At 39.7% G+C, this 27,328-nt stretch overlaps 1 protein-coding gene across 2 annotated transcripts in view; it reads left to right on the top strand.

Annotated features, from left to right (window-relative positions):
- The window catches only part of VWA8 (von Willebrand factor A domain containing 8), a 160,135-nt gene that overhangs the window by 90,860 nt on the left and 41,947 nt on the right, over positions 1-27,328 (top strand). For both annotated transcript variants that reach the window (XM_085536105.1, XM_085536106.1), the window contains 10 exons: positions 5,347-5,498; positions 9,702-9,810; positions 10,811-10,949; positions 12,451-12,653; positions 20,183-20,299; positions 20,934-20,998; positions 21,099-21,224; positions 22,078-22,187; positions 24,067-24,221; positions 25,905-26,106. In XM_085536105.1, the coding sequence (XP_085392231.1) occupies positions 5,347-5,498; positions 9,702-9,810; positions 10,811-10,949; positions 12,451-12,653; positions 20,183-20,299; positions 20,934-20,998; positions 21,099-21,224; positions 22,078-22,187; positions 24,067-24,221; positions 25,905-26,106 (1,378 nt within the window). The remainder of the gene's footprint in view (positions 1-5,346; positions 5,499-9,701; positions 9,811-10,810; positions 10,950-12,450; positions 12,654-20,182; positions 20,300-20,933; positions 20,999-21,098; positions 21,225-22,077; positions 22,188-24,066; positions 24,222-25,904; positions 26,107-27,328) is intronic.

The following is a 27,328-nucleotide window of genomic DNA, read 5'->3' as shown; positions in this document are numbered from 1 at the left end:
AACGTACAAAGAACAGTTTTTTGCCTTTATTGGCAAGTACTTTAGCCATACCACAGCATCCAAAGGCAGGGACTGGGAGGGGAACAGCCCACTGTAGGAGTATATCAAGTTCAGGATCATCTAGGGAGACTCAAGGTGCACAGGTCCATGGGATCTGAAGGGCTTACATCCCAGAAAGCCAACTGTATCCTGGGCTACATGAAAAGAGAGGTGACCAGCAGGGTGAGGGAGCTAGACGTGAGGGAGAAGTGTATCCTTGCAGCCCAGAAGGCCAACATTACCCTGGGCTGCATCAAAAGAGGGGTCGCAAAGGAGGTGATTGTTCCCCTCTGCTCTGCCTTCATGAGGCCCCATCTGTAGCACTGCATCTGGACCTGGAGCCCCCAGCGCAAGAAAGATGTGGAGTTATTGGAGTGAGTCCATGGCTTCAGGCCATGAAGATGATCAGAGGTCTGGAGTACCTCTCCTATGAAGAAAGGCTGAGGCAGCTGGGCTTGTTCAGCCTGGGAAGAGAAGGCTCCAGGGAGAACTTGTTGTGTCCTTTCAGTACTTAAAGGGAACTTATAAACAGGAGAGAGACCAGCTTTTTACACTAAAAGCCAAGTAGTCCTTCCAAATAAATCTGTAAGAAAAATACTTTGTGAGGATCCAATAGCAATTGATAGGTATTTTCTTACCAAACTGATAGGAGTGCATGCCATGTTGGTAACGTTACTGATGTCCATTACATACTTACATCTGAAATGAGAGTGGAAAAATTACAGTCATGAGGAACAGTAACAGTGCTGCTGAAAAGCTTATGTTAAATGAAATCTCTGTTATACTTTTGGCATTCTGTCCATCCATCTTCTGTCTCCAAGTAATCTAAAGTTGCCAACTGATGCTGATACATATGGGCTTAATTGCATGAATAGCATATGGTTGAAGAATGGAAGAGCTGTACTGCAGATTGTTTTAAGTACAATTATTCTCTGCTTGTCACCTTCAGCTAAGTAGATTAGTGTGGTCATTTCAAATTGGACATTGGGCACTGATCCGTAAGGAAGATCCCTGTTTGCTGGTTTTCACTTCACTCAAAGTCAAATATATATATCCAAATAAATCTTCCGGCTTCGATTTCTCCTATAGTATCAGTTTTCAAGTTCCCAGCCTCTTTGAAAGGATGCAAAATTCTGTTTACTCTAACTTGTTTTTCAGTCTACATAACAAAAAGGTTGGGGCTAGCCAAATGTAAACAATGAATATAAACATATTGTTTATTCCTACTAAAAAGCTTTCAGGTCTTCAGGTAGAAAAGAAAGAGGAAGGAGGGAAATGAGTCAATGAAATTGCTGGTCTGAAGGAAGGAAGGAGGGAAGTTAGTCATGTTGTTAAACAGTTTCCCTTACAGCAGTTCCACAGTCACAATTTCTTTGTACTATTGTGTTGATTTCTTTCACATTATTTTAGGGCGGGTTTTTTTTGTTTAATCTGGTAAAAAGGATTTGGATATTTCAGAGAAATAAATTGCTGTTGGTTACTGTTATCTGAGAGGGCATCATAGCAGCGGGGCTCGTCAATTAAGAGAATAATCTGATTGCTGTGACATCAGTATGTAAATATTAGGCTAATCTTATTGGTCTTCAACACACAGGATTGTGTCTACAGTGTAGTTTACAAGGGCATCTTTCTATGAATATTATGTGAATAGGTCACCCATAGCGATTTAGTTCTAGCTTAGATTGCATTCATATGCATTACTTCTATGTTAATTTTTTTCTTGAGAAAAGGCTTGATTTGTTTTGTGTTTGTGGGTTTTTTTCTGAAGCTACTCTGAAGACCTGTAACTGCAGACTGTCTACTGCAACTGGTTAACTGGCAATAACTTGGTTATTGCATCTATTTCTTCCTGCTGATTGTGTAGAGAATTTGAGTCCAGTAGCTCTAGATGGCAGGTAGCCTGAAGATACCCTTTTTGTCTCACTCACCTGCAATTGTCAGCACGTGCCAAATGTCAGAATTGTTGATGCTAATAGTGGCTTATAGACACTATTTGGCCAAGAACCTCTGTGTGCTGCCCTTAACTGCTAGTGTTGTATACTATGACTGCTTCTGCACCAACTAATCTACAGGCTTTCACTAGATCTTTCACTAGTCCTTATATCAAAAGTATGTTGTTTTGCGGAGTCTGGTGTCACCCAATATATCTGATAGATGTTAGTCAGGCAACCCATATCTGTCCAAATAAAGTAGAAATGGCTTTTCTACCAGGTCTGTTTTCTCAAATTGAGATATCTATCTATCTATCTATCTATCTATCTATCTATCTATCTATCTATCTATCTATCTATCTGTTCTTACTTTGCCTTCTTTCTTGTTTGTATCTGAGATTGCTTTCTGCTCGTAGACAATAGAATAACAGTTTTTGAGTGATAAATGTATAAGGTGCCTTCTGGCCCTCAAGCCTACACCAGGCCTTTAGGCATCTCTAGTAAGCTCTTGTGCTATGATAACAAATGCTTAAAACCTTTTTTCTGTTTGGCTTATCTCAAATGGAAGCAAAGCTTATCACATCCATTTGCATCCTTTTGTCTCCGTGTAGCTATACACACAACAAAAGCTTTTTATCCTTTTGGCCAACCACATTGAATCTTAGTTACCAGTTACCAAAGATAATGAGGTTTCTATCAGAATCAGTAGCTATGTGACAGAGAGAAACAGATTGAAATTTACATCTCTGTGAATGAAAAGACAAGCTGCTTTGCCTGGCAGTGGAGGATGCCCACTGTAAGAGGCCAGTGTGGTGTTGGTGCTGTCAGTACGGAACGTATGCAGCCATCTGAAGCCATTGCAACACATACAGAGCCAAGTGGTAGTGGCCACACAAAGTAGACATCTAAAAAAATATTTTGGAGTTATTATAGTTTGCATACCAGGTGTTTGTTTCTTTATTTTCATAGTGGTAGCATTTCTGTAGAATAAGATTAGCTGTACCAGCAGACTGTGTTTTTATTGATGCTTATAAGTCAACAATAGCAATATATGTGGTTGAAGAAGGTAAGATCCATAAAAATTATCTTTATCTTCACTTAGTATCTTAAAAAACAGGGGGGAAAGAAAGAATCCAAACCATAAAGATACTCAAATGTACACTCAGAGGTGTTACTTGAAGGGAAAGAATCAATGAATGAGAACCAGACAGACTGATGAGAGATCAATATTTTCTCCAGTAATCTTGTTTTAAAAATCAATAGAAACCAAGTGATTTTTTTTTTCGTGTTCAACCCAAATGTCCAGACTTCAGTTTCTTCGAGTGAGCTGTCATTGCCCTTCTTCAGTAATCAGTTATCCAAGCAGTTATTAAAAAGGGATTTAATTTGTTCTGATTGGAGTGAGAGAGTTGCAATTTTATAATAACTGAAGTGGAGGGCCTTTTTAAAAGTGCTTGTGTTCGGGATGTCTTTTTTTGGCACCAGCAATCAGCTGTACTGAGGAAACAAATTGTATTTGATGTCCTACTGAAAGACACAAAACTGTTGGTGTAATCCACTGATTGATATTGATGATGGTGATACGAGGGTGGATAGTGATAGGACAAGGGGAGTGGTTTTAAACTGAGACAGGGGAGGTTTAGGTTAGATATTAGGAGGAAGTTTTTCACACAGAGGGTGGTGATGCACTGGAACAGGTTGCCCAAGGAGGTTGTGGATGCCCCATCCCTGGAGGCATGTACACCATAGATTAAAACAAGGGTTTTGTACAGGCCTATTTCTAGCAGTGGTATTCAGGTGTAGCACAGTAGCTAGCTACATTTAGCTCCACTTGTGTCACTGATATTTTATTTAAGAAATTGTGTATTTATTCATTTGAGATAATATTAAAATCCCCACTAATGCTGATATAAGATTAAGAGTATAGGTCAAGAAAAAAAAAATCATGAAAAAATCTGCTTTTATGTTTCAGTTTTTATTTCTTTGGGGACGCAATAGCTTTTATTAAAATGCTTTTATACATTTCTGTGATGTGTGTTAAGCCATTTTTATTCAAGCTACTTCTGTAGCAGCCATTGCTTGCAGATGGGGGAAAAAAACAATCAGGATTTCAGCTCCATATACCTAGAAATAAAGCAGTTAGGTGGTAAAGTTCTAGGAAATGTAGTGTGTTTCTTTTTTCTTTAATACTTTTTAATTGATTTATTCCATATAAATCCTACATGAGTACAAATGTATGTGAAAAGAAAGCTCAGTGATTCGGATGTGTTAATGTGTGGAACTTAAGCAGCAGCAGTTTTTGTCAATGGTAGCTGAAATCTAAATGTTGGATAATCTGTATTCTGTTTAAAGTATCTAAATGTGCCTTCAAAAATATGGTTATTTAAGCTCGAAATTATGACAGCATGCATAAGAATCTATGTTTACTTCAAACTGCCTTAATTTAATGGGGAACAGGTACATCATCTGTGCTTTAGGAGGTTCCAAAAAAAGAAGTGGAAGTTACTGATGAAGCACTTGTTAACAATATTTAGAAGTGCTGAGCTGCCCATGCAGCCTTCTGCAGGTCCTGAAAAAGAACTTCCTACTTTTCAGCTTGTTCCTGCTACATGAGTTCAGTCAGTGGGGAAGTCTTACTGGATTCTAGGTCTTGGTAGGAAATGAGAGCAGAAAAGTGTGCTTTCTTCTTGAAGAGCAATAATTAAAAGGTGTGAGGGGCAGTCTTTAAAGCTGGACAAGAACACTGTCCTTAAATCAAAAGTACAGTCCCATAGCAATAGTTCATAGAATCATAGAATCACCAAGGTTGGAAAAGACCTAAAAGATCATCCAATCCAACCATTCAAGTTAGTACTTTCTTTGTTGGAAATCCTAAATAAAATTGAATAGAACTGTTTTCTTTCTATGTACATTTCAGGTAGGATTTTTCATCATTAAAAAAAAAGCTTGTCCATCTTCAGTGGCTGTTTCCACTGAATTCCATCACACCCTAAAGTTATTTTTAGTAAGCAAGCAATGCATCTTCTACTATTCCATATTCAACACTGAGAATCGGAATCCGTATATAAGTTATACAATTGAGTACATGAGTATATGTATTTGTGTCAGAACTTCCCAGTCAGCAGCTCCAAATTTAAAACTATATGCTGTGTTTAATTATATATTGGAATGGTTTTGAAACCCTGTGATGTGTGTAACAAAAATGACTCTTCAAAACATGAGTGAAAGGGATCATTTAACTAATTGTCTCCTGTTTGTTTGTTTAATTCAGGTTTAGTATCACAAACTTCATTCTGACTTATATAAGTTGAGTTCCTGTTAGAACTATTAACAGAGGTATTCAGTAAAATAAATCTGGGACTTCGTTCTGTTACAGAAATTCCCAACTGAAGGACTGGCGAATGTTGTTCGGAATGTGTTTGACTTCGACTCCTACAACAACGAGATGCGTGAAATTTTAACCAACACTTTGCACAAATATGGGATACCTATTGGAGCAAAACCAACCAACGTACAGTTGGCCAAGGAGTAAGAGTAACATAAGATACATTTTAAGAAGACATATCTCTGGTGGTCACTTGTTCTGTCTTGTTAACCTGCTGCTGCTAACTGACTTTAAACCAACCTGGGATACTTGAAGTACTCCTCTGGTTTAAGTTTATATATCTACAACAATTGAAATTTCTTTATGGTAGACTATTTCCTTTTTACTAATATTAAGTCATTACTTAATGTCCATGTACATACTGATAGTTTGTATGGTAAACAGATATATATTAATAAAGGGAAATACTTGTTTCTTCTCCTGTGTTTTTAATTGAATGGGAACAAGCTTCAAAGTGCTGGAGCACCTCTCCTGTGAAAAAAATGGTTGAGGAAGCTGGGCTTGTTTAGCTTGGAGAAGAGAAGGCTCCTGGGAGACCTTCCAGTTCTTGAAGGGAGTGTATAAACAGGAGAGGAAACAGCTGTTTATGAGGGTGGATGGTGATAGGACATGGTTTTAAACTGAGACAGGGGAGGTTTAGGTTAGATATTAGGAGGCAGTTTTTCACTCAGAGGGTGGTGACACACTGGAACAGGTTGCCCAAGGAGGCTGTGGATGCCCCATCCCTGCAGGCATTCAAGGCCAGGCTGGATGTGGCTCTGGGCAGCGTGGTCTGGTGGTTGGTGACCCTGCACATAGCAGGGGGGTTGAAACTCCATGATCATTGTGGTCCTTTTCAACCCAGGCCATTCTATGATTCTATAAGCTTCTGTCCTGTTATTTGCCACCTAAATCAGTATAAAAAATAATAGGTTGTTTTCAGTGTTGTTGGGATTTTGTCTTTGATACTCACAAAAGGGTCTACAAAAATACATATGTAGGGTAAAGCAATGTGTGTAATCAAAGGTCTAAGCTCTAGGAATCATTCTTTATGTGTGTGTATGTCACTATCACTTTAATTATATTGACACTTTGAGAAGTTTTCCAGCATCAGAGGCTGCTCAAGAATAATCTTTTGGCAGATTGTCTCCCCTCAGACTGCTGTGTTTGACCAAAATCAGGTTAAATAATAGTTTTATGTAGAATTGTCACATCAATCCTAAGTCCTGTGCCCATCACCTTTTCTAAACTGTCTTCATACGTAGCCATTTCATGGACAGCAGTGATCTTAAGGAAAACCAGGATGTAAAACCAGGCACAAATAAACATAAAAGTATTTATAACTTCTTTTTAACCCACAAACATTGACAGATCCATAATGAAAGAAGTGACTAGAAATAATTCATTAGGGCTTGCTTTTACGTCTTGGCTTCCTTACAAGATTACTGCAGCCTGTCATGTGTTTTTTTCTGCTCTATAAACTCGTCCCAGCTTTTTTGGAAAGCATAAGTTGAGGGTAGTTCTGTACATTACTGGAAATTGCAGTGGTGCTTCAGTACAGTTCTTAACGACCCACTGCACTTTTCTACATCCATCAGATCTCTGTTTCTCAGCTTTTTGCCACTGGTGCCATTTCCATAGTTTTCTGTCCGCCTTTTATATAAGCAGCATTTGGTTCATTTAATTCATTTGAAATACTGCAGAGGGGCAGAAGTGCTTTATGAATCTTTTTATCAGCACTGTCACTTCAGGTTATTTTCAAAAGTTGTTACCTGCTAGTCCTGGGAAAAGAAAATAGGCTCCCTACTTCATATCATAGAATCATAGGAAGGCCTGGGTTGGAAGGGACCTCAAGGATCATCAAGATCCATGCCCCCCCTTCACATTTAATACTAAACCAGGCTGCTCTGGGCCCCATCCAACCTGGTCCTGAACATCACAACAACATATCATATATATTCTGTAGAGGAAAACTGTTCAGATGTGTCCTTGTCTCTAATGTGGTTATGTTGCTCCAGCCCTCACTCTAGGAAGTCATCAGGACACAGACTGGCTCTAAGACCTTCGGTGCCACCAGCTTCTTGTAGACTTTCTTAGACCAGGTTTCTGTGCAATGAGATGGAATGAAGTAGCATTGTCAGGCCCTATTTTTCTTGACAAAGGAACTTTATGTTATGAATTCTGTTCTATGTTTTTATTCCGAAATTCTGATCTACCTCTCCCTCCTCTTTGCTATTCGTGATGGCTTAAGCTGCTCCCCAGAGAAGCTAAATCATTCAAGAGTGGGGAAGAGAGCAAAACCTCAAAAATCTAGGAGAGAGGAGAAATTAGTATTCCTGAGGGAAGAAAACCATTAGCAAAGCAAATCTCCAGGAAGCTGAAACAGAGTGGAAATGTTTTGTGTCTTTGTGAACGCAGTCTGTAATTCTGTTGCTGTATAAAACAGAGTATTTGGTTAGAGATGGTTATTAACATCTGTTTTGTTTTAAAATGTAATAAGTACTTGCAATTATTAGTGAACCCGTTGATTTCTGGGATGTTGTACATGAGGGTAATGTGTAAGGAATTAAAAACTGAATCCGTATCCTCGTGGAAGCTGATATTCCACTGAGGTAACAGGAAGGAGTTGTTGCTGATTGCAACACAAAATAAATCAATATTTAAACATTGCTATCTATTAATATTCATCAATTCTATGATTCTTTAAATAGGCCACAAACAGGCAGTGAATACTCTGCTGGGTCTTTGACTGAATGAGGGAAATAATGAAATACACTTTCCTCATTACGTGCCCCAGTGGTATATTGCTGGCAGCTGGGTGTTTATATCATCTGTAGCATCCAGACCGTTTTCTGTTTCCAAGTAATGCAGTGTGTCTTTGGCTACCTGACTGCCTTGGCATATTTTCCATGTGCAGAATGGGGATGGTGATGGAGTGACTGCCTCCCCGTGGGTACTGCCTTATCCAGGTTGCTTGAGGTTTGCTGTATGCCAATAAGAAATGTTAATGCATCTTTCCTGTGTGAGCTGGAATGATTAGAGGATATTAATGTTCATTCCTTCACATTTTCCTTAAGTTCTCTGTGAAAAAAAATACTAACATTGGCCAAGATTCATATATCATCCCAAAGAATGTTTTTTGAGATCTCTCCTTGTTCTGGAAAGAATATCAAGAAGAAAAACTAATGACTTATGCTTAGAGTGGCCAGGTTGGAGGGGAGAGGGGTAATAATTTTAACAGTAGGAACAGGCATCATCAAGTTGGGTATAGGAGACCAAGCATGGGCTTTTAACAGTCTAAGAGAACTTCCTTAAAATAGGCTTTAGAGATATTTATAGAAACTGGGAATGTCTTCTTTTCTCTTGCCAAGTAATGTAGCTTTGCAGTGATGTGTAACTGCTTGTAATACAGCATACAGTTTTGATAGGACTCTTTAGGAGCAACGGATCCTAAGTAAAAGAAACCAAAAGCAATGAGTTTACTGGCTTGAATGCATTCATGCCTATCAACAAAGTCAAACTGCTTTTAGTGGCTGCAAATCACTAGAGAAAATGCCTCGTTCTGCTGTCAAGCTACTTTGTCATATGCCAGCATTTTCTTTTCCTTTATAAACAATTTTTGCTTTGGCCTTTGTATTTCTTCCAAAGATAAAAGGTACAGAAATAAAGAAGCTAGATCAATGAAACCAAGAGAGGCTCTCAAAGAATGCTGTGTTCTTCCTGTAGGCTGCAGAAGGTGGTGGCATGCTCTCACGTCTGTATTATATTGCCTACGTTCATGTGAACAGCGGCAAAATATATGAGAAAATGAATTGCATTTATTGCATAGGTAACTTTCCTTAGTGTTTACTGTGCTTAGTCTACTGATTTTAGCTGAATGTGTTGCTTACAATAGTCCCTTGAAGCAGTACTATCACAGCCTACCTGACTCGTGTAAAGCAAAGCAAGGGATAGCTTGGATATATTTTACTACATGCCCTAAATAATTCAGAATGGAAGAGTGTTTCATCTGAGACCATGTTATGTGCAAGGTTCCGTCTTTTATCATGCTGTTCAGGTTGTGACATTATTGGTATTCCAGAAGGCTAAATTCTCTAGGCAGCCTGGTTGCCTGGTTGGTGACCTGCACACAGCAGGGGGGTTAATACTAGATGATCATTATGGTCCTTTTCAACCCAGGCCATTCTGTGATTCTATGACTTTTGTGATTTAAAACATGAAAGAGATGACATATTTCAGTGGGGAAGCATATTGTGCAAGAAAATCTTCAAATATGACAAGTTGGGAAATGCTGTTGTTTATTTATTCCACACCAGTTGCTGGTTAATGAATATAAAAAATATGTTTGTTCCTACATTGTTTGACAGACTGCCATTACCAGAGCACAAATTTATGGGCTACTGGAAAATCGGTCAGCCGGGGAATGCACAACAGAAACTGCTGTGTCCCACAGAAACTCAAAGAATAGATGTAAAGGTTTGTCTCTTTTTTCTTTCTTTCTTTCTTTCTTTCTTTCTTTCTTTCTTTCTTTCTTTCTTTCTTTCTTTCTTTCTTTCTTTCTTTCTTTCTTTCTTTCTTTCTTTCTTTCTTTCTTTCTTTCTTTCTTTCTTTCTTTCTTTCTTTCTTTTTATATACAACACTGATATGAAGTGTAGTTTCTTCAGGAAAAAGAGCAGATACGAAGTTTGGTCCTTGTTACCTGTTTACATTTTTTACTGCTGACTTGAGAAATGAACTGTTGTGTGTACCTCACCTTCAGAGTGTCAGCTGCCCTTTAAAAATCACGTTTGCTCAGAAGCTCTTTTATAAGGACACTGAAAATGTCGTATTTGAGAGAACTCTGCAGCTGGTTTGGATGCTTGGAGGTGGTTGGTTGGCTTCAGCCCCCAGACCTCGGTTTTTGGATAAGATCGGAAACAGAAAAGAAAGCTTTTTCTGTATTTATTTTACACACAACTGGATTCTTAAGGGTCTTCGGCACTGCCAGGTTTGAATCTGAAACTTTGGTACGATTTGACCTGCAGCCAAAGCTTTAAAGTCCTTTTCAGCTTTGAGCTCTTGGCGTAACTTCAGTAATTATTACAACAGTGAGTAAGGAAAAACCCTGAACTGCTAATTCTGTGTGGGATTTATAAAACAAGAAGTTGCCATTGAACTTCTACGAGACATAAAAATATTCTGATTTCTTTTCCCCTCGTACAGATTGAATTTTATCAGAACGTAATACTGCCCCCAAACCATTGAGCAATAATGGTTGCAAACCAACCCACTGAAAAGGGAGGCATGATGGTTGCTATACTGCAAAGAAAATGACAGTATGAACATTCAGAAAGCTTGCAGAAAAGCATTTCTTCTTCCCTGTAATTGATCTGTTTCTGATGTTGTTAGTTTTAACAGTTTTGAAGAAGACTTCTAGGTTTTAATAATGAATAGTGAACAAAGTGTTCTAGCAAGCCCTCATTACCATTTGTTTCAGGGCCCTGCGTACTTAAATATTCAAGGATTCCCACTGGAACGACATGAAGCCCGGTCTCTCAGCTTCACAGAAGAAATTGCTCATTGGACACTGCCTTTGGATGAAACTAACTTCGTCTGTGATGTCACTGTCACAAAAGGTGTAGTAAGAAAAACAATTAACTTTTGTAGTGGTCCCCAGAGTCACAGATACCTGCAGTATCCTGGAGATGAAGTAGAGTTGGGCATCGTAAATGCCTTCTGATGGCCAGTGGCAGAATAGAAAAGAGCAATACAGGTGATTCTATGGGTAAAAACACTTCAGTGTGTGTTCAATAGTATTTATGGGTACCTTTGAAAATATCTACAGGAATAGCACTAGGACTTGGAATATGGGAAAGACCTGGGTTGGTTTGACCTGGAGAAGATTGAGAGGGGATCTTTTCAATGCTTATAAATATCTAAATGGTAGGTGTCAAGTGGATGGAGCCAGGCTCTTTTTAGTGCTGCGCAGTCACTGGACAAGTAGGTGGCAATGGGCAAAAACAGGAGCACAGGAAGTACCATAAAAACATGTGGAAGGATTCCTTTGCTTTGAGGGTGACAGAGCACTGGGACAAGCTGCCCAGAGAGGTTGTGGAATCCCTCTGGAGATACTGAAAACCAGTCTGGATGCCTACCTGTGCAGCCTGCTGAAGGGAACTGCTTTGGCAGAGGGGTTGGACTTGATGATCTCCAGAAATCCCTTCCAACCTCTATGATTCTGTGATTCTGTGAATTCACAGTAGTCTTTGTAAGGATATGCATCCTTCTCAAACCAGGAAAGGATATTTAAAGCAGAACACGGCCACAAAATTGCAATTCTGTCTAGTTTTTATGTTCGACACTGTAATGCTTCAGAAAATGATGCTTTGGCTTTTTCTCTTTCTCTGGGTCAGTTCAGTTTTATAGCAAATCTTATGCCTTGCAGAGTGCTGTGTTTAAAATGATTAAAATTCTTCCTCTCTGAAACAAGCCTGCTTTAGTTACCTATATTAATGTCCCAAAGTGAGTTGCATCATTGGCAATATTCATGAACTTCTTTAGAGTTTATCCTTAAACATCTAAACTTTGTAATGTATTATAAACAGATTGCTGGTGATTAGTAATGGGGTGCTGTTTTTTCTTCTTGCAGCCTGAATTTCAAATACATTCATGAGCTTTCATGACTGTTAATGAGAAATTATGTAACTTTGGTTTAATTTTGAGTGTTGTCTGAAGGCCAGCATGAAGTGCTCTTTGTGAAATTTTGCTTTCGTCCCTTGTGTATATTAAATATATTAATTGAAAGAGAAGATGAGCTAGAGAAGGAGGGAGAAACAAAATTACAAACACACAAAAACATCCTGGCACGTTTTGCGTATGCTGGCAGGCACTGCAGCCTTATCTAGGCAAATGTGTGTTGGACTACTTGTTCAGAGAGTTCATAGTGTTGTGGCAAGAGCCTGCTTTTTAACATTTAGTACTGAGAGCCCATTTATCTCCATCTTTATCTCCCTTTGTCTTGGCAATTTTGCTGTACATTTTGCTGCATCATCTGCTTGGTCTGCGACACGTATGTATTTCCTTAAGAGCGATATGCAATGCCTGTTGCTTACTCTTGTTCTTACTTTCCTATTTCAGAAGAGGAAACTGACAGTGTTCTTTATGTTACTACCTGCAATCCTGTTTCCTTGTACTTCATGAACGTCTCTAGTAAGCATGGATACTTTGTGGATTTGTATGACCTCTTCCCGAGAACAGTTGGACACGTCTGGCAGCCTTTTGTGACTGCAGCGCCACTGGGAAATCCACTCAAAGGTCAGGTGATTCTGCATGAAGAGGAGGTAAGAAAAATAAAATAGAAACAAAGTCCAACACACAACCAAAAAACCCGCGGCTAAATGTTGAGTTATGAACAGAAGGCAGAATCACTGAGGTGTCTCCTCTGTAGACAGAAATAGGCTGGATAAGCGTAGCTGCTTCTGAGTGTTCTATTTTTCATTATACTTGCAGCCTGAGACATGCCTCAGCTTTAGTTTTAATGTGGAGGTTTTTGGCTTGCACTTTGTAGCTGATTTACGAGAACCTTTTATGTCCTTTTGCATTATTGAAACTGAGTTCTACTTACTTCATTCTCTCGCTGATAGAGGGAGTTCGGCCTTTATGAAAGAAGGGGTGCTGAATTGAGCTCAGGAGTCTCAGTCAAGCGGCATGTATTTGAAAAGTATAGAATAAGCTGTTTTATGCTGTGAATTTAAGTTCTTGTTCTCTTTACTTTTTGAGCAGTATATGAAAGAGACGTTTTCTGAGTCACAAAGTGAAGTGCTACTTATGTGCGCTTCATGCCACTGTTCTTGCTTTGTTTTGTGAATCTTGATATTTCTCATTCTGTAACATCTAAAATACAGATACTTGAAAGGCTATGTAAGCCTTGACATTTAGCGTATCAGCAATGAAAATTTAGAACCACGAAAGAATTCAGGGTTGGTTTGACCTAAGTTCTTTTTTTTCAGAGTCAATTATGCATACTTTCCACAGATTTTTTACTTTCTAGTACTGTCAGTTGTTGAACATTTCCAATTTAAAGCCTTTTTGGCCAAGAGTATGAGGAGACAAGAGTTGATGAAATGTGGAGTATTAATATTTGTATTTTATTCTTATTACTCATGTTACCTACCAGTCACAGTGGTTTTGTGTTTATTCTAGTCATTATCATTGATTAATTTTTCCTTCTCCTTTTGTTTTGAAATTTGTCTTCGCATTTTTTAGTAGGGGAGAAATGCACATTTAAAAGAGCTTCTCCTACACTGAGTTGGGTTTTAAGTAGTTCTCAGTCATTCCATAACTAGTATTAGAAGGACAAGAAGGACGTGGAGCTGTTGGAGCAGGTCTGGAGGAGAACCATAAAGATGATCAGAGGGCTGGGTCACCTCCACTACAAGGACAGGCTGAGAGAGCTGGGGCTTTTCAGCCTGGAGAAGAGAAGGCACTGAGGAGACCTGAGACTGGCCTTCCAGTACCTGATGGGGGCCTACAGGAAAGCTGGGAAGGGACTTTTTAAAGGGGCACATAGCAACAGGATGAGGGAAAATGGTTTTAGAGTGGAGGAGGGTAGATGTGGACTTGATGTTAGGAAGAAATTCTTCACTGTGGGGGTGGAAAGACACTGGAACAGGTTGCCCAGTGAGGCTGCAGATGCCCCCTCTCTGGAAGCATTCAAGGTCAGGCTGGATGGGGCTGTGAGCAACCTGATCTAGAGGGAGGTGTCCCTGCCTGTAGCAGGGGGTTGGAACTACGTGATCTTAAAGGTCCCTTCCAACTCAAACCATTCTGTGATTCTAATAACTCTGTGATAGTGTTGTTCCAGAATAATTCTTCTGGTGTTGATGCCCTTTTCTGGTCTCAAACACAACAGTTAAATTTAATACCTTACAAGAAACACGATTCTGCCATTGGTAGAGCTGCATATGCCTTGGATGCTTTTGAATGCCAACTGTAAAGACATGATTCTGAAGATACCTGTTATTGTGATTGCTTGTATGGTTGTCTTCAACAGCTATAGACATATGATTTGGGCTATTTTTGGATGGACATAACAAATTCATACAATTCTAAACAATACTTGGCCTTTCTTTTTTGGCAAAATCAATGCAGGAAACTGTAAAACAGATGGCAGTCTATCTTGTGTCTAAGAATGTTTAGAATGTCTCACACTTGTTAATATATAGCCCAGCAATATTCTTTGCTTTCTAAGTGTCTGAAATTCCCACCATGAAAAAAAAAACAAAAAAACTTCAGTGCTAAATTTGTTTTTTTAACCAAATCACAGGAGGATTTGCTTTCATCAGCGAGGTTTAAATCACAATCTGTCCATGAAGCTTGTGTTGTTAATTAAGTCTGTGACTGGTTTTGCCTGTGTGACTTACCTCTGAAATAAAGGTTGCTCTGTAGTAGCTCATTGTCCCTTTCCAGCTGACTTACACTAAGCTGTAACCTCTTGTTTTCTTTTTCCCTGACAGTACTTAAATTTTGTCAGTTTCCAGTCTTGCCTTTCTTAGCAAGCGCTAAATTGAACAAATACTGTCTAAAAATAATCCTGCTTATACTGCCGGAAAGTAATACCGAATTACAATACTGAATGTTTTGCGTTAATCTAGGACTTGTTACACAGAGTTAATATTAAGGTAGATCTTACTGAGTATGTATGTTCCAATAAACTACACATTTGGTTGCAAACAGTCACTGTATACTTAGGACGCCATTCAAGAGTTATTTTAGACTCCCTGGGTAACTTAAATAAGCATCTTACAAATGGGGGGGGGGGGGAAAGAGAGATGAAAAGTGTTTCTTTTGTGTATTGCATGTTTGTATCCATGGACTACACAAATAATGTATTTGGCATTGCTTTTAAAGTGAGGTACCCAAACACGACCAAACACTATTGTTGCAGTCTTCCCATCCTTCCTTATTTTAGGGCTTCTGATGAGATCTCTGGATTTGTCATTCACACTTATTCAAAAGATCTATTCTCAAATAGTTTATTTTTCCCACTGGGTCCCTAGCTTTTGTTCCTAACTCATCCTGTGATGGAGCCATGGAAAGGTCGTGTGCCTTCACAGTACACCTGTGAAATGAGGTGGACGTTACTGTACCTGAAATTAAGTAAGATACTATTTATGTTAATAGCAAGCAAGTGTATAGTCTGTGCTAATTATCTGAGTACCATATGTATCTGTTGAGTGGATAAAGATGATCTGAAAGAAGATTCATCCTGGCTCAGCTAGAGCACAGATAATTGCCCTCTGGAGGTGCCTGTCTCTTTTCCATTGGCAGTAGAAGGGGCCTTGACTACTTGAAGAGTAGAGTCTTCCTTTGGGTTTATTAAGGTCACTGGCAGCCTTAACCTCAAAATTTGCAGCACTCACATGTTAATACAAATGGATCAGTGGCACCTTTGTATTTGGGGCATGGCTCCAAGGATTGTCTACGTGTGCTGAGGGTGCATCAAACAGGTCTGCTAATAAGACAAACAGCATAAATTGTATGTGTGATGCTTTAGAGATTGGTCTGTGAATACTTACAAGAAGGCAGAAATATTAGCAGTATTTGTAGGAATCAGAAGCTGTACTTATAAAAATAAAAAGTCACTTGACAGCTGGTATTGCCTAATTAGTGGTTTTATGAGTTGTCAGAAGCTGTAATATTTTTCCAAGTTTCTTGTTTAATCAGGGTCTTTGAAAATGAATGTTTATAACTAAGTTCTAAAAAGAACCATTTTAAATGGTTGGTAACTGCTGGAAAGGATGAGGTGATGATATTGTAGCTCTTAGAATAAGCTTGTAATTTATTTCTCAGATAACATCCATCTGGATTCAGTAGAGCCCTCCAGTGAAATGAAATGAAAAATCACCATTCCTTCTTGTCCCTTTGAATAAAATTTTACTAAAGCTGAACTTCTTCAGGATTTAATTTAATTGTATAAATCAGAGATTTATCTGCTTTTAAGGCATCTCTACATCTTCTTGGAAGAAAGGGTAGTTTATTCTATTCTATGCAGTGGCCAGTGGGCTCAATGAGCGCAGCCTCTTTTGTCTCTTTGTTTAAGCTGAGCTGACAGATTATAAAGCTCAGAATGAGCTCAGGTCATTTACTTGCAAAGTGGAAATTGCAGCGTAAAGGGGAAACATGCATCTTTTCAAAGCCTCTGCCCCATCCTCCCCACAAGTATTCCAGGGCGTACCCCTATTTCCTAAAGCCACAAGCGTTCCCATTTCCTTGAACTTTTTCTTAATGCATTCCTAAAATACTTACCACTTGGAGGAATAGCAAGTGAAAAGAATTTTGAAAAGCTCTGGTATGATTTTGTATTGGACGTGTATAGGAAGAAAATACATATTGAGCATTGATTCACATATAAATTAACTGCATATTTCTGTATTTTCTTGCAAGTTGAAAGGCTGCAACCGGACAGAATAACCTACAGTCTGCCTCAGTGAGCACAATGAACTTTGTTCAGGCAGAGTCGGCCAGCTTCCTTTAACTCTTCTTTTATCTTTCTCTGTCAGGAAGTGGGGTAGGAAGGGAAGGAAGTGCTTTTCCTTGTCCCACGTGCTACTAGGGCTTTCTCAGAGCTCCCAGATAGCATGTGGTGAGAGAGGGAGTATGTGAAGTATGCTCACTACATGGAAACTTCTTTAAAAGAAGATTGATTTTAACATCTTGTGGTCAAGACAGACACGTGGGGATCTAGGGAATCTAGGAATGGAATCACTCTATGTTTCTAACATAGAATGGCCAGGGTTGAAAAGGACCACAATGATCATGGAGTTTCAACCCCCTGCTATGTGCAGGGTTGCCAACCACCAGACCAGGCTGCCCAGAGCCACATCCAGCCTGGCCTTGAATGCCTGCAGGGATGGGGCATCCACAGCCTCCTTGGGCAACCTGTTCCAGTGCATCACCACCCTCTGTTTGAAGGAAGGACTTGCTTTTTTGGTATCTCAAATAAGGTGAAAACTTCCTTTTCTTCAAGCACAAAGCTAATATACTCTTCCCTCTGTTCTCAATTTCTGTAATGTTCTGTAGCACAAATGAGTGTCAAAAAACATCCAAAATACACTCCTCACATTAATTAGAAGGTTGGTTATCTACCTGCATACCTTTCTCACCTCTGAAGGCATGGTGGTTTGAGTCCAAACGTGTGCAAGTTCATACACCTATACTTTTTCCACTTATACCTATTGAGCAATAAGATATGTCTAAATGTATGCCTAAACTGTCCTGTATCTGCACCTAATGTCTACAGCAACAGGACTGTCACATGTGCATTACTCCAGAGGTCATGGAGTAGCACTAATAGAAAAGATGCTATTGGACATGAGGCGAAGTGAGTGCACACCATCTACAGCTCTGAATCAGACTCATCTGAAGCTCACAGCAAAGGAGAGTGCTTGCAGGCTTACATGAGCACTGAGGACAGAAAGGAATGAAGCAGTGAAAGTAAACATGGGGAGAAGAAAACAAGAGGGTTAAACTGAATTGTCTATACGTTCTTACTCTGATTTTGAAATTTATTCCTTCCTGTAGCTCTGCTCTGTCTGCAAGACCATAAGAAACAGCTTCCCATACCAGCAAAGTGAAATCACAGCCCCGCTTGGTTTCAGGACTTTTAAGAGGAAAATGCTTGCTAAAATAAAAACAGCAGTAAGGAAAGGGAAACTTTGCAGTAACTAAAAATAAAGGCCCGGCACTTGCATGAGATTGGTTATTTCATCTATCCAAAGTTTGGAATTCCAGACACTGGGGTCGTGAGGTCACCCAAAGGTTACTTTTCTCCCAGTCAAGAACAAACATAGCGGAATTGCACACCAGCTTCTTTTCCCAGCCCACTTGAGGAGTTGCCAAAGCTGCTTTTGGACGTGTTTGCAAGTGACGCAAAAATCTATTCTTAAACACAGACAGAATATACATCAGTCACTTAGCACAGAAGGAAACCATTAACATCAAAAGGGGTGGAGTAGAAAGGCTTTTTATATTACCAGCTACTCTCATAAATTTAACGCTATGTGGAAGAATGTAATTGATTCGTATGTTGCTCTTTATCTCATGTGGAAGGCGAGTGCGTTTCTTTGGTTCAGCAGTGCTGCTACAGAACCATATAAATAAAACATGGCAGAAAACCAAAATCCAAAGCAAGTGCCCTATTTGTTTCCTGAGCCACGTTTCTATAATTTTGGTTTGTAATACATAAGCAAACTTTTTTTTTCAGATGCGTTGAGCTCCAGCTGAAATTCCCAAATGCTCCAAATAACGTAATATTTTACATGCTTTACCATATTTAGCTTCGAATGACTGTCATCACTGAATGAAGTTAATTCTCCCAAACAATCCTAGTGAAAGTATGAAGCATACCCAAAAGGAACAGAAACGCTGTGACTCAGATTGTTTGTACTTGTTTTATTTAGGACAATTTTGTGGGAATTTATGTTTTACTCCCTTAACGTCTATCGTGCGTTATTGCAGATGTTGTGCGTGGACAGTTTACTTTTAGTAAGCCCTTGCAGAACCTAATGTTTCCTTAAATGGCAAACTCAACCCAAGGCTTCATTAACATGTTCTTTTGCACCTTTTAAATTTCATTTGATGCAGGTAAGGTTAGCCCTGAATGATCATTCCCTTGAGCTGTTAAATAAGTTAGGAGCAGCTACAATACTTTGTCAAAAGGCATGTTTGAAATGACCCTGCCAAAAAGCTAATCCTTCAAGCTACATATTTTCTGTGTCAAGTGCATTCATCCATATCATGCACTCCAGACTTGGCTGCAGCACCTCAGACACGTTAGGTCCATGTGGCACATGGATCACAGCATTGGAGACAGCTGTGGCACTGCTTCATCCATATTGCAGTCATAGTTTCATAGTTTCATAGTTTCATAGTTTCGTGCGGGTTGGAAGGGACCTTAGAGATCATCGAGTCCAGCCCCCGGGATTCGAGCCTCTGTGTAGCAGAGCGGCACTTCTACCACTTGCGCCACAGGGGGGATTCGAACTCCGGGCCCCAGTGTTGCAAGGTGGCGTCTTTAACCACTGCGCCACTGGGGCACACAGTCCCTGCCCTGTGTGTGACCTGGAGCTGGCAAGAGGAAGTATCGGTCACCCTCCCCATCATTTGACATTGATGAGGCACTGAGTAACAATCTGAGAAATGTGAAGTTAGCTCAGAAGTTAGCGTACCGTATCTTCACGTGTTTTATGTGCAGGATGTTTGCAATACTGTTCAGTGTGCTGTCTAGGTATTAATCCTCTAGAAACATCCTGCTGTCCTCCGGCAGCATCCTCCTCCTGACACTAAGCTCTCTGAGCATCCAGGTCACAGCATTTTCACACAGTGGGATTTTTAATAGGCTCCAAGGAACCTGAAGCATGAAGTCTGACAGAAAATACTAAGCCATTTGTAGGTTGTAAGTTAGGCAGTGGGTACTTCAGAGTAATGCTAAGGAAACATAAAAAATAAAACTATGTATTTTAGTGGCTTGATAGAGCAAAACTGGTCTGTCTTGCACATGTAGCTGGCTACAGCTTAGACATGATAGTCTAGTTTCTGGAGCTTATGCAGAGATGCATGTGAGCTGTATAAAGGAAACACCATGGAAAAGCTGAAATACTCCTTCATGCCCTTTTGCAGGTACTTAGCTTTCACAATTAGATTTCTCCGTGGGCATTGAAATGGACCAAGAAGATTCGGCCTGCATTTTCCAGTGAAGCCAGGAAAATCTTTTCAAAAAGCTGCTTGAGTTTCAAGAGTGCTTCAGACAGATTTATTGTAGACTCTCTGTAGGGTTTGAGACGTACACAGATCTGCTTTTCTTTTACAGAGCAATGTTGTGTTGTTGTTGGATACAAACAGCGGTGCTGTTCGTCGTCTTTTGCTCTCGCCAGATGCTGAAGATTCTCCCAGAAGAGCACCCTGGTGGGTCAGCAAGGAAGAGACGGTGAGGAATAGTTCTTGCCTCTGTTATGGCTTGGGTTGGAAGGGACCTCTAGCTCCAACCTCTCTGCCACAGGCAGGGCCACCAACCTCCACTTACAGTGCTAAATCAGGCTGCCCAGGGCCCCATCCAACCTGGCCCTTGAACATCTCCAGGCATGGGGCATCCACAACCTCTGTGGGCAGCCTGTGCCAGCACCTCACCACTCTCATAGTAATTAACTTAATATACTCTTTTTGTTGGAAATCATAGCTTAATATTGCAAGAACAGCCCCAGGATTGTCTCTGTTACTGTCTGGGGGAACTCAAGCACAGAATTGTTTACTCACATGGTGAAGATTTGAATGTTGTATCATCAGAGGATGTGTGTATTTAAAACCTTTCTCCTGGGAGCTAGAATTGGGAGTAACAGAAAGTTTTGTTACAAGGGATTATGTCCAAAGCGATGAACTAAATTATGATGCAGTTGTATGATTTGAGACGAGACAGTCTAGATAGTATTTTGGGGGGTAATTAACGCAGTGAGGTAGTATCAGTGCAGGAAAAAAAAAAAGTTGTATGTTTTGAGGGAGGTCGAGGAAACTTGCTGGAAATAATCTAACAAACCTTAATTGCTGTGTGACATGTTTTTGTACAGAGCAGCTACAGAATGTGCCGAGAGTTTTCACACAAAAACTGGCTGGTGTTCTACAAGGAAAAAGGGTGAGATTTAAATCAGATGCTCGTATTTTATTGAATTATAATGGTTCACCTTACATACATGCCTATCTAATTATTCTTCTTGTGGCTTCTGATTTGACAGAAACCGTCTTATTGTACTAGATGTGTTAGAGGGCCAAACTCACACCATCTCACTGCCGATCAATCTGGAATCTGTCTTCCTGGTGGCTGAAGACCGGTGGCTCTTGGTGGAAAGTGAAACAAATCAGTAAGTTAAAACTGATTTTCATAACGGCATTATTTCTCGTTTGTCCCTGGTTGATGTTTGCTCCTGGTCTCAGAGTTGTTTTTTAACCCTGTGGGATGACTAGGTGTGTTTTTTTAAACACAGCTGGTGTTTAAAATGCAAACTTGTTCTGGTGAAAGTTCTGGTGGAAGAGCAGAAAATCAACAGAGCGTGCCTGCATTCATACCTCTGAAAATCCAGTCTAGATCACAGAATCATAGAATTGCCCAGGTTGGAAAAGACCTCGAAGATCATCAAGTCCAACCACAGCCTAACCATAGCAACCTAACTCTAACAACCCTCTGCTAAATCATATCTCTGAGCACCACATCCAAACGGCTCTTAAACACATCCAGGGATGGTGACTCAACCAACTCCCTGGGGAGCCTATTCCAGTGTTTAACTACCCTTTCTGTAAAGAAGTGTTTCCTAACCTCCAACCTAAACTTACCCTGGTGCAACTTGAGGCCATAACTATACACGTTTTATTGAGGTGGTGTTGATTTTTGGTGCAACTAGCTTTGGAAGTACAGCCACGTAATCCAGGGTTACACCTACTTGCTTTACTTCCTAGTCACATGAAAGAAATATTTTCTTTCTTGTTTTTACATGAATGTGCAGCAGGTAGAAGTAGGTAAATAGTCATCAGCAGACCAATGTGCCTCTAGCTGGCTTACCCTTTCCTATCTCACAGATGTTTGGTAAATCACCTAGTTTTACAAAAGGGTGATGATAGCCTTGTTTATATAAATGTAGAAAGTTTTCAGAAAATTGAAGTCCTTGTTTAGAGTTACAAGCTTAAGCCGGAATTATTATAAATATGTGTCCTTTACAGGAAATTTCTTTTAACGAAGCGTGTCCATATGGAGGCTGAAGACAGTGAGGCTTGCCAGCTGTATGCACTGAATGAAGAGCCAGCTGACATGGGATTTGGCTTAACGACGGGTACTGAATGCAAGCTTGGCTTATTCTTCTTTTTCTTTTCCTTTTTAATCATTTCTGTGTTTGCAGCTGCACAAACAAGGCTCTTTTGCTTTAAAGGTCCGGGTAACCTTCCCTCTGATTCTCCCTTTGTCCTGGTCATGTGTGGTTAACAACTTTTCACAGAGCGTGGCAAATTCCATGCTCAAATTTCAGGTTGTTTAAATAGAGCATTTAAGACTTTCAGTTTTACAGTGAGGAGCTGTAGAAGCACACGGAAAGGAAAAGGACAAAAGATTACTGGGCAGTCAGTAGCTCATAGAAGGGATTGCATCGGCTGGCAAATGCAGTCTGTACACTGCTGCAAATCTATTGCACGCACTCAATTGAGCTGGAATACATTCCCTAATGCTTTTAAAAATAAGAAAAAGGTCTGAAAGGAAGTCACTATTCATAAAGATCTGCATCAAGTGTGCAGGAAGCCACTGGGGCCATCATACCTGCGTTAAGATCTAGGGGAAATTAGTGCTGTAGAAGTCCCAGATGGTGCTGGGATGCGATGCATGTCTTCTGCTACAGAAGAAGGCAGGAATCTCCAGTGGTCATCGTTCTGCCTGGTAAGGTCTGCTTGTTTTCAGATCTGATGACATTTTCAGCCCTGAGCATTTGATCAGGGCACACAGAATCCTTAGCCTACCTGGTTTAGTAATGCTAGAAACATATGTTCAACCCACCTAACAGTTAATGGGTTTTGACCTCTCCCCAGTATCCAAGGGAGACAGAGGGAAAAAATACAGAAAACACTATATTTATATTCACTAAAGAAAGAGGAAGAGTCTTCCTGATCCTTGTGGCTAGCCTAAGTATGAAAAGGTTAAACACAGTGTAAACATCATAGAAGCGAATGTTACTGACAGACAAGAAATAAGGCATATTTTACACAAAAAGCAAAAAATGTGATACTAAGTGCTCTTTTCATAGCTGAAATATCCTAGGATCCTTTTTATCTTTGTTTATCAAGTTATCAAGCTCCATCAGAGCACAGTTTCCTTCCTCGTACTACCTTATTTAGAAACCATTATAAAGTATCATTCCTTAGATGGGTAGAAACCCCATTAAAATTTCCAGTCTCAAAGGATTTGAGGACAGTGTACTTGTGCGTGCTTTTTCTGCTGTATTTATCTTTAAGGCAGAACCTGTGGCAGGAAGGCTAAGAAAAGGTAGACCAGTGGAGGTTTTCTGCCGACCCGAGCTGGTAGTCCAGTCATCCTTTGAGGGAGGAAAGATTTCCTCCTGCTTCCAGGAGAACTAAATGGTCTGCCAGTTGAAGTGGAAACGGTTATGCTTCTGAACTGAAGGCAGGGGGTTCTGACTGTGTTGGTGTTTTGAAGCAAGGTAAAAGTGCAGATACAGCTGCACAGAATAAAGTTTAGTTTTCCTTAGCTTACAGAAAACTAGACCGTTATTTACCAAAAGTGTGTTGCAAAGAGCAGTGTTTAATTTGCGAAGACAGAAAGACAGCCACCAAGCAGTTTCACACTGACACCTGTACAGACCTGCATTATGCCTTTCTGTGCATGTGCATTAAACAGACCTTTAATGAGATCACATACTGCTACATTCTGCAGGCTTCCCGCCTCGTTTGCACAGCAGAGGGCAAAATTAAGTGGTGTAAGCAAATATTTCCTAGCTAGTATTTCCTGATTTCAAGTGCTCTACTCTACAAAAATACCATTATTTCCTGCTTTCTTTTTTATCTGTTTTATAGTATAGTGTAATCAAATCTTCCGTTCATGCTTGAAGTAATGGCAGTGATTGGTGCTCAGCACTCATATGGTTAATGTTGTTTCCTATTACACATCTGGATTAAATGGCTTTCGTTTTTTTTAATTTCCCTGTTTAGCATCAGAACTGTGTGTGCCGCATGCCGTTGCAAGTGCCCAGCTATCGTCAGAAAACCTCAGTGCAGCTGTGGGACTAAAGATCAGCTCCCCCAACAGGATTTTCTCAGACAAACATAATTACGCTACTGTTGTTATTGGTTTCCCAGACCTCATGGTAAATACCCGGCATTGTTATACTGTGAAGTAATGTGATCTCGTTTGTTCTGTAACCAATTAAGTACCTGTAAGTAAATGGTGCATTCATGTGAAGTACATCATTTAGTAGGACAGTCTAATCTAAAAGGTTTCCAGTGGCATTTGAAATAATAACAAACTGGGCAAAATAATGTGTCACGCAGGCAAAATTCACTGAAGATGAGTTCTGGATAGTGCTGGCTAGAGATATAGAATCATCGAATCATAGGATGGCCTGGGTTGAAAAGGACCCCAATGATCATCTAGTTTGGACCCCCTGCTATGTGGAGGGTCACCAACCACCAGACCAGATTGCCCAGAGCCACATTTGTTTTACAAATCTTGTGCTTTGAGAGGTTTTTAATTAAATATGATGACTGGGAAAAAAGCGTGTCAGTATCATTTTGAACTGTGAACTTTTTGTTCAGTGTGCAGCAGCTAGCAAAGCTCTAGATTTAAGAAAAAGATGAAGAAAATGGTGGCTAAATTATGCTCCCCTTCACTATTTAATGATGTGATCAGGTATAAATCATGTATGCAATTGTGTCCACTCTGTATCCAGAAATCCTGTGACACAAACAGAAAAGGACTAGTAAAGAAAGTGAAACTTAGCAGTGTAATGACTAATGCTGTTGCAAAGATTGGAAGTAAACACTGGGAGCACAGAAGTGGTATGCTTAATTCTTAATTTATATTTGCTGTCTGTTGATACATGAAGGAGGTGCTGCTTGTGTAATAAATTCTTTGCGATAGTTGCTTAATAATGTGGGGCAAAAAAAAAAAGAAAATTTAGCTGTTATCAGGCATGAATGTTGTGAAAGGATAAATGATGGAAGAAAATGCTTTGAAAACCAAAATGATTCAAAAATATGTCTTTGTCAGTAAGATTTTCCCTATGTATTTGCAGTTTGCTTTTGAGTTTTACCTGATTTGGATTTATGCTATTGCCATTGCACTAGCTTTTCATAATATGAGAAGTGTAATCATTATGTATATTCATTATAAATATATTCTTGTGGTCATTTTAAATAGATACAAGCTAACTATTGAACACGTGAAATAGCATAGGAGTGGAAGTGCTCAAGATGCAGCACACCTCTGCACTGACACTGTTCTCCTTGGCTTAGACTTGAGTCCTGTATTTCCTTGGACCTGTCCATGTGAATGAATGCAAGGATAGTGAAACACTTCAGATTCAGATCTCTAGCTTCAGGTGGTAATGGTGTAGGTCCTTACTTGTGAGCAGGGTAACTAAGTTCTTGTTTATAATAGTAATGATCAGCTGGCAAGCATAGAGTCCTTCAAGTTGGGATGATTTGCTCTCTAGGCTCTGCTGGCTGTTGTGGGAGATAAAACACATTTTGGATTTGTGTATACCTACATTTATTTCTCTCTGTTTTATATACACATTTATTTCTCTCTGAAGTTATTGCAACTTCAGATTCCTAAAGATTCCATACGTGATCTGTTGTTTTCAGCTCCTTTGAGAAGTTTTTAATGAAAAAATAACCCGGGTCTTTTCCTTGTCGTGTGATGATATGAGAAGCAACTGTAGTAACTACATTAGATCTGATATTAGGTGGGAAGTGGAACTTAATAAGAAACATTTCTTTTTAGGCTCTGTAGTAGTAACTATTTTTCATTAGAATCTTCTCTCTTGCAGTCTCCCAGTGAAGTGTACAGTTGGAAAAGGAACTCTTCTCTGAGTAGCAAACACGCTTCTCCTCCTGATCCATTTTTTTATGGAGCCCGAAGGAGAAGAGGAGCTGCAAAACAAACCAATTGTGTAACTTTATTGGCTTCTAATCAAATAGTCAGAATTTTAGCACCTGGAGATGTGCCTTTGAAAGACATTTACCCAAAAGGTAAGAGGTTCACGTACTTGTACTTCAACAATTGTACATGCTTGGCTTTGTTTTGTAACTTGTGCATCTTTACAGAATGTTTTTGAAGGATTGCAAAGCAAGCATTTGAGGAGAAATTAGAGTAGTTACACATGTTTTGCCAACTTTACAATCAATTTGAATCTTACTAACATGCTTAATTGTATCACTGAGGAACTAACCATGCTGCCTATGCTATGAATATTCCAGTAGATAGCATCTCACTTTGCCCACATTGGGGACCAGCTCAAGGAATGTGATTGTTCCAGTTCAGCAGTCAGCCTTCACCAGTATTTCCATCCTCTTCTCAGTACCCAACAGATGCAGCATTATAAGACATGCCTTATTTGTCAAATTTGTTGTCCATACATCTCAGTTTGAAGACACATCCTTTCTCTGTTTCCAGCAGGGACAGCAGGAGAGGTTGTTTAGAGAATTCACGTAGCCCTATCACTTGTGTCTTTGCTTTTGTACTTGAGATCTCAACATTTGTCATTGTTTTATTGAGGATGCTGCAGGGTGCATTTCTGCCTCACTTTTTAAATCTACGTTTATGGACCTGTTGTGCTCAAATTTGTCTGGTCCCTTTTTGAACTCGTGTGTCTCTACAAAAAGTTCACAAGTTCACTACTCTGTTTCATGAGCCAGTCTCTTACAAGGTTTATTAAGTGCCTCTTGTTTTGAGGGTTCTTCATTCATCTTGACCATCACCTACATGATTTGGTAAACTACAGGCACATCTGCCTTTTTTCCAAACTGAAGAGACACAGGCTTCTTACTTCTTGTGCAAGATGGTGGGCAACATTTACATCCAGTAAAACCATTCTCCACTTGCACGCTAATAAAACAGGCATAGGCAAACAGACTTTTAGACTCTTCTGTGCTGTCATGCCATGTTTTCTGTTACTGTATTTTTAGCTCCTTCAGCCAGTAACTGAAAATGTGCCACTTAGTGATAAGCAGAAGAATTTGTGAGTTTTGCATCTCTCCAAGGAAAAAGGGCTCTCAAAAGAGAAAGCCCAAAAATGCTGTATGTGGTAGAAGGGCAGGTTTTTCGAACTTTTCAGCACAAGAAGCTACTCTTGCTTTGTGCTATTTGAACTCTTTGTTCCAGAATAGGTGCTTTATTCCTAATTAACTCGCTTTTCCAAGATAAATGATCTATCTGCTTTCACATAACACAGATTAACTTCCTTGTGTAAAA

Source organism: Coturnix japonica, chromosome 1 (assembly GCF_054131305.1).
Source record: "Coturnix japonica strain WE chromosome 1, WE-NBRP24, whole genome shotgun sequence".
Classification (NCBI taxonomy): Eukaryota; Metazoa; Chordata; class Aves; order Galliformes; family Phasianidae; genus Coturnix; species Coturnix japonica.
The sequence above is the reverse complement of the archived record's forward strand: the minus strand, read 5'-3'. Positions and strand labels throughout refer to the sequence as shown.